The sequence below is a fragment of the Ctenopharyngodon idella genome, chromosome 1, assembly GCF_019924925.1.
Source record: "Ctenopharyngodon idella isolate HZGC_01 chromosome 1, HZGC01, whole genome shotgun sequence".
In the NCBI taxonomy this organism is placed as follows: Eukaryota; Metazoa; Chordata; class Actinopteri; order Cypriniformes; family Xenocyprididae; genus Ctenopharyngodon; species Ctenopharyngodon idella.
In genome coordinates, this window is record NC_067220.1 from 11,825,679 (window position 1) to 11,837,624 (window position 11,946).

General features: G+C 36.8%; 1 protein-coding gene across 1 annotated transcript; it reads left to right on the forward strand.

Annotated features, from left to right (window-relative positions):
• Nucleotides 1-1,679: 1,679 nt before the first annotated feature.
• On the forward strand, nucleotides 1,680-8,388 carry hapstr1b (HUWE1 associated protein modifying stress responses b). Its single transcript, XM_051897203.1, has 4 exons — nucleotides 1,680-2,066; nucleotides 3,235-3,315; nucleotides 5,823-6,098; nucleotides 7,256-8,388. The coding sequence occupies exons 1-4, from the start codon at nucleotides 1,871-1,873 to the stop codon at nucleotides 7,495-7,497; spliced, it is 795 nt and encodes a 264-aa protein (XP_051753163.1). The 5' UTR covers nucleotides 1,680-1,870; the 3' UTR covers nucleotides 7,498-8,388.
• The last annotated feature ends 3,558 nt before the right edge of the window (nucleotides 8,389-11,946 follow it).

Here is an 11,946-nt window from a genome sequence, read left to right on the forward strand (position 1 = left end):
TTACTTTTTTACCAACACCAGCAGCTAAAAGCCTCCCCACACAATGACACTCTTCCTCCATGCTTCACTGTGGTAGAGATGCATTTATTACTATATTTATCATCAGATTTTTGAAGACACCGCTCTGGAGCATCACCATGCAACTCGTGTTTTATTCCTAACTTGCTAAATTCTGCCAAAAACTTCATTCTGTCGTTGATGTTTTTTTGAGACAGCAATAGCTTTTTAAAGTAGTGCATTTGCTTAAATTTAGCTAATTTCCTGACCGGTAATTTGTGGTTAAGTCAATTAAAAGCCATTTTGTTTTTTCCACAGGAGTGTACATGCTTTTGTGAAGTTTAATCCAACCCTCCTTAAATGTGCTTTTTTAAACATCATTGGTACTATAAGAAATAAGATCCATTCAGTATAGCTCGCTGATAAGCCTCTAAATTATCAACATGACCAAAACTTTGCTGAAAACCCTGTTGTACATAATCTACTATATGTCTTCTATTGTTTGATGGATAGTTTATACTTTTTGAGGGAGTAAAAGGCCTTTAGTTTCAATCTAAAATGTCCCCCCTCAGGTTGTGGTACAGTAAACATAAAGTAAACATAAGAATAACTTTTATATTGCTAGTAATATTTTAAGATGGACACTAACTGGACTGAAGCAACTTAGGTTTACTTGATTATCAATACACACTTTTTTAGAAAAATGTGTCAAATATGATACATCAGGCTTTTTATGAATGTTTATGCATGTTTTGCTTCCTCAATAAAAAGAGCTTTGAAAAAAAAAAAGTAAGCATTTAAATATAATCTTACTAAGACATATTATTGGGAGACAGAGTGACAACTGATATTTTAATGTATTTTATGTCTGCTACTGTTATAAAAATCTCATTACTTACATGAATTTCACATTTAGCCATATAAATATCAGCAACAAATTGCATATCTTTGCTCAGCTTGGGTCTCTGAATAAAATGGGCTTCATATATTACTATATGAGCTATCAAAGCTTTATGTATCAGATATGATACTCAACTTCTTTTTATATTTTGCCTAAATTTTCAATAAACTGTTTTTTTTCCCCTGTTTATTCCTCCATATGTTCATCATGTTGTCTTAGAGGGAATGATCTAGTCTACACATTGTCTATAATTAAAAAGAGAGGTGTTTTAAAATGTGCCACCCTGAAAATGTATTTTCTCCAAATTAGTTTCCTACCTGTGAAGTCTTGTGACTTTACAGTGACTTTAAGTTTATTCCAAGTGGCTTTGAGCACGAAAGATGCATTCGTGTACTTGTATAAGGACGCCCTCTGTAGGCAAAAGAAGGTCATCACAACAGGCTCTATAATCAAAACCCCTTCTCTTTGTTTAACAGTCGCCTACTGTAATGAACAGAAGAGAAACAGGAAAACACTTTAGAAAGCATGAATAGCGACTCATTATGGGCTTGCGTAATCTTGCATTCCTACTCAGTGTACTTGAGTTGAGGCTCAAGCAGCTATTTGGTGTGGCAGTTGACATAAACAGGGGCGGTGTCGTCATTCATTGTCGTTCCGTGACAGATGACAGACAGTTGACGCATCTAATAAACAGTTGAGCCGTTGACGCCAAGCCACGCCCAGCGTGACTGTAGCCAATGAGCGTCGAGCATAACTCAAGAGGGCGGGGTTTGAGACTCGGCAACGCTAAGTTGTTTTCATCGACTGTGTGGCGGAGAAGTGCAAGCACCGTTCGCTATGCAGACGTAAACTAACAGCTGTCGATGAGGCCGCCGCCGACAAACGACAACGTCCGGGTTTAATCGCCACGGAGAACTGTTAAAGCGAACGTTAGAGCATTACAGCAGCGGTTTAAGTGTTTTTTTCGTGGCCATGGAGGAGAAGAAGGAGGAGGGGGAAGCGGAGATCCAGGAACACGGACCCGAGCACTGGTTCTCCAAATGGGAGCGGCAGTGCCTAGCCGAGGCCGAGCAGGAGGAACCGAGCGAGGAGGAGACCGAGCAGAGCCAACAAAAACTTTGGCATCTCTTCCAGAACTCCGCCACCGCCGTCGCACAACTGTATAAAGGTGCGAAATGTACAATAAAAAGTCACTAAGAGCTAGCCAGCTAACTCTGACACTGGCAAACAAAGGACACTAACTTATAAGCTCAACGGATAGACACCAAATTAAATGTAATGCGATCTAATTAAGATGTCGAGGGGTTGTTTTAAAATAAAATACACACATTTAGTGCTTAATTAATATTATTTCGGCTTTTATTTGGCTGTTTTGAAGGTCGGTTGCGTTTACAGATTAGCATCGATGCTAAGTGGCAGACGAGCAACATAAACTGACACACAAATCAGTTTCTGTAAGGATACAAACCAGAAATGTCATCAGTCGTCCGTCTTTATTTAGTAATAAAACTAAGTACATTACATTTAAACGTGTTTTATGAAATTTTTTAAATATATTTAAAGCTTCACCCAGCTGGTTGTCTACCAGCGAAACAAAATGGCGAAGTGCAGGGAGGAGTTCATCTGATGAAAATAACTCGATTTGTGATCGAAAACTCATCTGTTATGAACTCAAACGCCATATATGTTAACGAAAAGATCTTGGAATACAAACTGTGATGAACGGATGAAAACGTGAAAATTTTCTTAACAACAATAATCGTATGCGAAACAAAATGGCGAAGGCAGGATTAGCAGGCTAAGTTCAAAGATTGTGAGTTATTGTGTCAGAGGTGTGTTGTTTTTGTTGCTATTTGTTATTAAATCGATGAAACACTATAAAGCTGGTTTTAATATAGAGCATACCAAGTTCATCATACACAAAGTTCTGATTTGGACAACACGGTACACAATCAGATAAACTAAAGCTACACAACAAAATGGCGTAGAGTCCTCTTGCTACATATCAAATTTAGACGTCGTGTAATTAATGGCTGTGTCTCACAACATAGAGGGCTGCTTATGTAGACCGCACTTATGGTCATCATAGACGCTTTTAGAACATTCCAAGCGCGCTTATGTTGCCCAAAAGTGCTGTTTAAGTAGGCAGCTCACTATCTCATGACACAGTCAGTGTGAGAGGCTGTAAAGGTTATAAATATGAAGCTGATGGTGGTTAAGTTGTCTTGGGTTTTTTTTAAAACACAGTGGGTAAATATGTGTCTTAAATAGACAGGAAATGATGTATCTCCACTTGCAACTTAAACATTTCCTGTCCTGTCTAATCACTCCCTCAGATAGAGTATGTCAACAACAGGGGCTTTCCTTGTGGGTTCCCTTTCAAAATGCTGCAACTGCCGTCACTAACCTATACAAAGGTAAGTTGAAGAATCTTTTATGAACTGTTTTGCATTTTACATGACTATAGCCCAATGTATACTTCAGTTTTTACGCATACGCCAGAGTATGTGTACAGTTTGTGTGACATAATATCGTCATCAGCATAGTATGTGCATACTGTACGCATGTAGCCTGATTTTCTTTACCATGCATACACTCAGCTCGCAATGCACCTTGAATTTTTTTGCACTAATTAAATTGGTCCATTGCAGTGTTGCCACCTTGTGGACATTTTTTAGTTGAAAAGAAACAGATGGAACAACAAACTACTGGAGACGGCATCAACAAAGTTGACGAGTGCTTGTGTGTGAGGGGGTTAAAGTCGGCATAAAATGGAAATTATGATAGTCTTTTCTTCCCTATTGTGATGTATCTGAGAGTAAAATGGCTTCTCGAACGAAACAAAACAAATTATGTTTGCTATTGTGATCACATGTGAGTGATAGGTTGTCCCGCCCTCGTGCCAGTAAATACATCATCAGAGAAAAGAAGAGATGTTGCTGCAAGAGGGAGGGGAAATTATTTTCATTAAAGATTACAAGGGTACATGAATTAAAAATAATAATTATGTGTGAACATAATCAACAATTGTCTATTTTTATTTCTTGGTGATTTTAAAGGATACCTGCAACTCTAGTTTAAAAGAGTACCAAGACATTTTTTGGTACTATCTTCTGGAGAGAAATGGGTCAGACATTGGACAAGAATGAAATGCACTACGTGTTTGCATCAAAAATTAAGTATACTATGGGCTTTTGTATGTGAACTACCATTGTTTGGAATGTTTTGTTTCAACAAATCCCTGTTTTTGAACAAATCTGTTAAATGACTACATTTAACACTAGATTATCTACATATAATCTGAACATATTTGCTGTTCACTTAAGGTTTTTCCAAAGAATAACTATTGCATTTAAGATTTAAGTACAGGGTGTAAGGAGGAATGTAATTGGTTGGCCTTCTGAACAAAACGTCTCCTTCACTGAGTGGGTCAGTGTTTTTGAGTAAATTAAAAAAATTCACTCGGGTTACATTTATGTCAATCGGTGGTAAAAAAGCATCTCATTTGTGCTATGAATGATTTGGAGTGACACTGAAAAGATGAAGCACTTATTTCATGAATGAGCAGCTGCTGACTGAGTGAATGAGATGTTCACTCAGTTCGTCATGTAATTCAATCTCGTTTACAACAAAGATAGAAAAAGGATGAAAGGGTTTGGCTGTGAAACACTTTTCTAATAAATTGGTTAAGTGAGCAATTCAGTGCCTCATTCATAGCACAAATAAGATGCTTTTTGCAACCCACTGACATGAGGTAAACTGAGTGAATTTTTACAGTCATTGAGATGAATCAAAGTCATAATTTTTTTAATGAAGAAATCCTGCCTGCCAATTAAAAAAAAATTGCTGTTGAACAGTGTTTAGTAGGTTGTTCATATGTTGGAGACTAAAAACAATAACTGCTGACCGCAGTTATTAAAATCCTATTGGTTTATTCCTCTCCCCAGAATCTGTCTGAAATAGTGGAAATGTGATTCACAGCCTAAAGTAGTTGTGTATCAGACTGCAGTTATGAGACCTTAAACCCATCATGGACCTGAGTACAGCATTGTCTGCTAGCAAAACTTGAGTCATTCAGAAGTTAGTCTTGTTTGGTTTTTGGTAATGAGAGAGGATGTTAGATGTGTCATGTGGATGATTTGAGTCATGTTATTAGGAGCTGACAGGAATAGGGAGGTTTTTGTGTGTTCAGTTTACTGGAGATCACACATATTGGCTAATTAGCAAATTGGCTATTGTTTTCAAAGCATATATAGGATGTGGTCAGTTCAAGTTTGATCACCTGCTTTACATGTTGTTTTTGTCAATCAAAAATTCACGTTGTGAACTTTGACCGAACCAGAAATTGTTCAGTCCAAGTGTATTTTCTAAAACCTCCCATTTTTCTCATAACCTCCTTGGTGAGATTTTTATCATCTCTTGAATCATTTCATGCACCTCATCTCAAGATTTTGTAAGCGTATAATTCATTTCAGTCTGGTTCCAGCCTGGCTATGGAAACCCTGTCAAGTGAAACAAATCTTCATGCCTGCCAGTTTTGGTTGAGGCAGTTTATTTGTTGCCTATTATGGATTGAAAATAATATATTGAAGAACAGTGGCTGCCGTTCCTGAGGAGAAGAAGATGCTGCTGCTCAGGCAGAACAAAAATTCATGGTGTTATGCAATTGCTTTGGAAGTTGATGATGTAACATTTACATAATTACATTATTAAAAGCTTATTTTAATCATTAGCAATAATTTACCTGCTTTTCAGTTTCTCCTTCACATTAAATACTTGCTCTCTGCTTGTTGCCGCATTAAAAATTCTAACAAGAGCTTTTGATTTCAGATTGTTAAATGAGACCGACATCATTGATGCAGCTGGGCTGATTCCTCACATACATAAAGAATGCTCATGCTGAGTTTTTTTTGCCATCTTCCAGAGAGTGTTGATGCCCATCAGCGGAGTTATGAGCTGGGTATTCAGATCGGTCATCAGAGACGAAACAAAGATGTCCTGGCGTGGGTGAAGAAAAGGAGGCGGACTATTCGGCGTGAGGATCTTATCAGCTTTCTCTGTGGTAAAGCCCCACCGCCACGTAGCTCCAGGGCTCCGCCAAGACTTGCAATGGTGTCACCAAGCCGACCCACGTCCTCGGAGACAAGTTCATCTGTAGAAACAGACCTGCAGCCTTTCAGGGAGGCCATTGCTCTGCATGGTGAGTGTGACTGTGCCTTGCTTGCATTATAAAAACACATCTATCTATCTATGTATGTATCTATCCATATATATATATATATATATATATATATATATATGCATGCGAACACACATAATGTAAGTTATTTTCTGGCAAAACAACCCTTTCACATTGAACAGCACAGAAATGTGTCTTATGACATTCTTTGAAGCGTATAATATAAAGTGCTCCCTTGCTTTGGGCATTTTGAGTTGTACACTTCCATTTCAGCTTGCTCTATGGCCACTGGCATTGTTCAGATGTGCCTTTTTTTTTTTTTTTTTTACTGAAATAGTACTGCAAAATACAGCAAAATGTCACTGATGAAGATTTTTCAAGCATTGACTATTTTCAGCTACAATTTTGGATTAGTTCTCACTAGAGCTGCACAATTCTGAATGAATTGAGAATCACAATTTTTGTTTTTTTAAAATAGAGATCACGATTCTCCCATGATTCTGAATAGACAAGTAAACAAAACGACATTACTAGCGGTTCTAACAAAATGTTAATTGCTGCAGTCTATTTAAAAAGATTTAAGTAATTTGAATTATTTAAAATGATCGGATTGAATGAATAATTCAGTGACTCATAAAGACTTCACTTAATTCATTACTGGATGAATCACCGTTTTTGAACGAATCTCTTGAATGAATGATTCAATGACATACTTTTTTTTTTTTCACTTGTCTCCACCTACTGGTGTAACAATGTAATTGATACAAGCTACAAGTTACTTTCAAAAGGTGATTTGCTCTATTTTGATCGCTACCATAGGCATCAGTATTTATATCTGAGCTTTATCCCAGTACTTCTGTAATAATATGAATAATTATAACACAGAAATAATGATACTGTGTGGTTGAAAAGACTGTTTGTGATGCTGTTTCATACTTGTGCATGAGAGCTGCTCTCTCTAGGTTCAAACGCAGGTTTGAATGTTGAATCGATGTCATTTAGGAATAATATCGCGTGAAATGAGATCCCGATCTTTTAACGATTAATCGTGCAGCACTAGTTGTCACAGCCTAATTTTAAACTTACAGTTGGAGCATGTTGCATTTTTTTGTCTTGATGGAAAAGTATATTTCAGGCATTTATAATTTATTTGTTTTCCTACTTCGTGTGTGTTACAGGTCTGAGCGGAGCCATGGCGAGTATCAGTATGCGCTCTGGAGCCCCGGGTTCACCTACACACCTGAGCGCTAGCTCCGCCCCCAGTCGCCGCAGAAACGGTCTCCACGACGTGGACCTCAACACTTTCATTGCTGAGGAGATGGCGCTCCACCTCGACAACGGAACTCGGAAACGAAGCTCCGCCCAGTGCAATGATGTCATAACAGACTCGCCCACTCACAAACGCAATAGGATGATCTGAGCTCTTAAGAAAAAGAAAACAACAACAGCGAAAAAAATGCCACTCCTCAGTCATCCTCCCATCTTTTTTCAGACCAGGAAATAAAAGCAGCCAATAACAGTGCTCACCACAGCCCAGCACGTTCTCCGATTGGTCTACAGAGCCCAGTTGAGGTCATCGGTGGGGGACGGTGTTCAGTGCAGAGGCCTAAGTGCCCTTCCATAGGATCCTGTCGACAAACACACGACCCTCATTCACTATATTGCTGTGTGAGTTGATTGTGTGCGTGTACGGATGTGTTACGGCTGAACCGAGACGTGATCGAACGCAGGAACGAGAACACATTTTTGTGTGCATGTTCGCAACATAATGAGCAATGTCTGTATGACTGTGTGTATACAAGTACTTGATGTGTGTGAGTGAATGACTGATGTTGTGTTAGAGGGTGTTAGTGTGTGTGGTACCTGCCTCTTCCTCCAGCACCTGTCACTGCCCCAGCTTTCAGTTACCACACGCTGCGGCTTTGAAAAGCAACAAATGTTTTATTTTAATATTATTGACAATGTTATTCATGATTTTTTTTTTTCTTTGCCTTCTCTTAATTCTGCTCTAGCAGCAGGCACAAGTGCTGTGATAGCCATACGTCCGCTGTCATGCACATCTCTCAATCACTTATTTTTCTTCAATAATTTCCCTTCATTCTTCCTGAGCATCCTTCTTTTTTTCATTCATCATCTTTCGTCACTCTTCCCCAGCACCTTTGTCTCCAGTGTAACATTATGTAATGTAAATACATGTAGGTGCTGACATAGACTTGTGGTACATATTGTAAAAAAAAAAGCTGTGCAGAGACCATTGAATTGTTAATGTACAATAATGATTCTTGCATTAAAGAAATCAAGCTTTTAACTACCTCTTTTTCTGCTACCTTTGTCATCCGAGTCATTGCATATTCACTTTTGCGAGCACATAATTCAGTTTATGGATTAAATCTTATGTTAATATATGAAATGCACATTCTGTTGTGTACAGTCAAAAGTACAATCTGTTACTGTTCCTTTGACAATCTGTGAACAACAGCTGTCAATAACGATGCTTTCAAAATGATTGCCTGTGCCCATGTGTTCAGCTGTATTTGAACACTTAATGAATGTGCCTCTATAGTCTGGAGATGCTACAGACCCACAATGCTAGCTACAATACAAGTTTTTTTTTTTTTTTTTTTTTGCACTGATTTGTCATGTCCAACATCATGGGGGAGCTAATAAAGGGCAGCTAATATGGTTGTGGAGAACTAACATTATAAAGCTATGAATTGTGTGGAAAGGAGGAATCAAATGTCATATCTGACAATTCTCAATTTTTTTTTTTTTTTTTTTTTTTTTAAAAAGAGTTGTTGAAAGTGTTTGGCAGGTGACAGCATGTCAAACAGTGTCAGCAGTATGATGTGCTATCCCAAGTAAAAATAAAGTATACTTGAATGCACTAAAAAAAATACTTAAATACAAGCAAGTACATTCTTATTTTTTGTGCTAAATAAAATTGTAAAAGTTATACACTATAAATACACTCATTAAAAGTACATTTCTGTCAGTAGTACTTTAGTGCACTTGAAAAAAGTATTCTAAAAACCACTAATACTTAAACTGATTTTAATGCACTGAAATAAAGTATACTACCGCAAAAATATACAGAGTTTTATTAGTGTATTTTAAAGCATTTAAAGTTTGCTTTGAATGCTTTAAAAATTAGTTAAATCTTAGACTTTTATATAGTAATCCTAAGTTGAATTTGATTTTATTAAAAATATATTACTAATGTACTAGTTATAAGTACATTTTCCCAACTGTGGTACTTAAGTACACTTAATATAAATGCACTAATTAGCACTAACACTTAAATTGATTTTAAGTGTCAGATAAAGTAAACCAAATATACAGAAGTTTTTTATAAGTGCATTATTAAAAATGAAAGCTTTACATAAAATTTTTAGTGGATTTTTATATATGCTATCACTAAGTTCTATTTTAGTGGATTGTCATGAAAAATACAGTATGTATTAATTACAAGTAAAACACCACTACGTCATATAAAGGGAATATTATCATAGTTACAATACGTTTGAAATGAATTATTTAATGTATAAAATGATGTGGGCAATACATTATAAATACATTTTGTATATATTATATATTCTTATATTTTAAATAAGTCATAAGTCTATTTTCTGTCTGATGAGTATATTTAAAAGTGTATGAAAGAGGGTGTACCACAAGTGATAACAATAAATTTTTTAATACAGAGATAGTATTTTAGTTCATATTCATGGTGTCTCAAAATAGCACACTTAGACGTTCTTAAGATTATCTTAAGAAATACTAAAGAATCATTTTTAGTGTATTAAGTACAAAATTAATGTGTGAAAATAGTACACTTCCAAAATGTGCTTAAAGTGCTCTGAGTGTACTGAAATAAAGTGTATTTTAGTGCACTTTGTTTCACCTGGGATCCTTCCAAATCTATTTTAAACAATATTTTTCAAATGATTTTGTAGTTACATACTGTATGTAATTTTTGAGACTGCATTTAATATTAGTACCTCAAAAACAACAACAACAACAACAAAAAACAGGATCATTAAAACTGTAACAAAACTTATGTCGTTTCTAAACTTTAAACATGAAAAAAATAAAGAAAAAACCATGATGGCCATTGACTTTATTGTATGGACAAAAAAAAAAAAAAAAAAAAAAAAAAAACCCGTTACGGTGAGGGTGATGACAGTTTTTATTTTTGGGTGAGTATGCCTTTAAGATTTTCTTAAATTCAAAACTGTTTACTTTTTTCTGCTGTTTTGTTGAACCCGTTTTACCGCTTCCTCACTCGTCATCATTTTTGGTACATTCATTCCTCCTTCTTTCTCACGCGGAACCTGTTGTTTCATTGATAAAATACGCGTTCACGCTTTGCGTGCGCGCGCTTCATCAGGGGTGTAATGATTCACTATTTCTATGGTAACAGTCCGCCGCTCAACGTACAATGTCATCGACTCCGCATTCCTTTACGCCGTTGTCCTCCGAATCATCTTCGCTTCTCTGTGAAGAGGACCGTGGGCCCATCACCATAGCAACACGTTACATATCTAGAAGTAATATTTATCCTTCCTAGCGATGAGAAACTGAGGCTGTTTTTATCTTTTGTTGCGTAATGTTGATTAATCGCCACTAGGGGGCAGCAGTTAACAACACAAAGAAGCGTGACGAGAGCATGAAAAATCAAATCCGTCAAAACCACAAATTGCTCTTGCAGATCGCGTCTTGTCGACATAGATTGTGTGTAAATGAGGTAACAGCATCTTTTGAAAGTAGTTTTGGCAAAAAGGGTCAAAACAAGGTGGTTTTCTATCTCTTTGAAGAGGAATAAGAGAGGGAGGGGGATAGATAAATTTCTGTAAAGAAGATGAGCTCACTGGTGCTGTGCTGAATGAGAAAAATCACAAACAAAGCTTCCTGAGTGGGTAGAGGAAGAGAGAGAGAGACGGAAAGAGAGAGAAAAGTAGAAAATAATTGTGTATTGTAGAAGCCTGTCTATAATACACATCAAACACTTAATAATGCACACCAAAAAATGAAAATTGTGTCATCATCTACTCACCTTCATGTCACTCTAAACCTGTATGATTTTCTTCTGTTGAACACAAAAGGAGATGTTAGGCAGAATATAATGAGAAGAGCAGCTATTATTATTTTTACAATGGAAGTGAATGGGGACTGAAGCTGTCAAGCACAGTATTTAAATCAGATTTCAGAGCTGCCATGGAGGTTTCAAGCAAAATCTAATTAGATTCTGTTTATCACACAAATTTATCATTTGAACATATCGCACAAGTTATTTGAACTACTTTCATTGTGCATTTTTGCAAATTTTGGAGCATGACAGCTCCAGTCCCCATTCACATTCATTGTATACAAAAGATTAAAAAAAAAGGATACAAAAGATAATATAATTAACTACATGTACTTAGGAATAGGGTTTTGTTTAGGGTTATTTGCTTGTAATTGTGCATAATTTACTGTTATTACAGTGAGTACTTTTGACAGAGGTTTGAAATAGAGATTTGAAATATTTTGGATTATTTGGGGTGACTATTACTTTAACCCAAATACAGTCTGGCCTCAAATTTCTCCCTTCCTCTTTCTCTCTCCCACCCTCTCGTCCACCTTGGCTGTGTTCCACTTGCAAACACAGAAACACTTTGGTCTCTCTCATGTGTTGAATGGTCTGTGAGACCCAGCCCCGGAGCGCCTTCGAAATATTATTACTTCTGTCTAAGGGCAACTCTGTCTGTGGCTCTATCTCTGCCACACACACAAAGCGAGACCCTGAGGCTGGTTCTGTGAAATTACTTGCATTTCAGAAACACCTCAGAGTGAACAAAAGCCTATTTTTATCACCAGGATCTTTGCGAGT

What these genes read in the sequence shown, in the direction of transcription:
- hapstr1b (XM_051897203.1), top strand. Translation starts at nt 1,871, where the DNA reads ATGGAGGAGAAGAAGGAGGAGGGGGAAGCGGAGATCCAGGAACACGGA. An exon ending in CGTCACTAACCTATACAAAG is followed by an intron (nt 3,316 to 5,822) that starts GTAAGTTGAAGA and finishes GCCATCTTCCAG; the next exon opens with AGAGTGTTGATGCCCATCAG. An exon ending in GGAGGCCATTGCTCTGCATG is followed by an intron (nt 6,099 to 7,255) that starts GTGAGTGTGACT and finishes TGTGTGTTACAG; the next exon opens with GTCTGAGCGGAGCCATGGCG.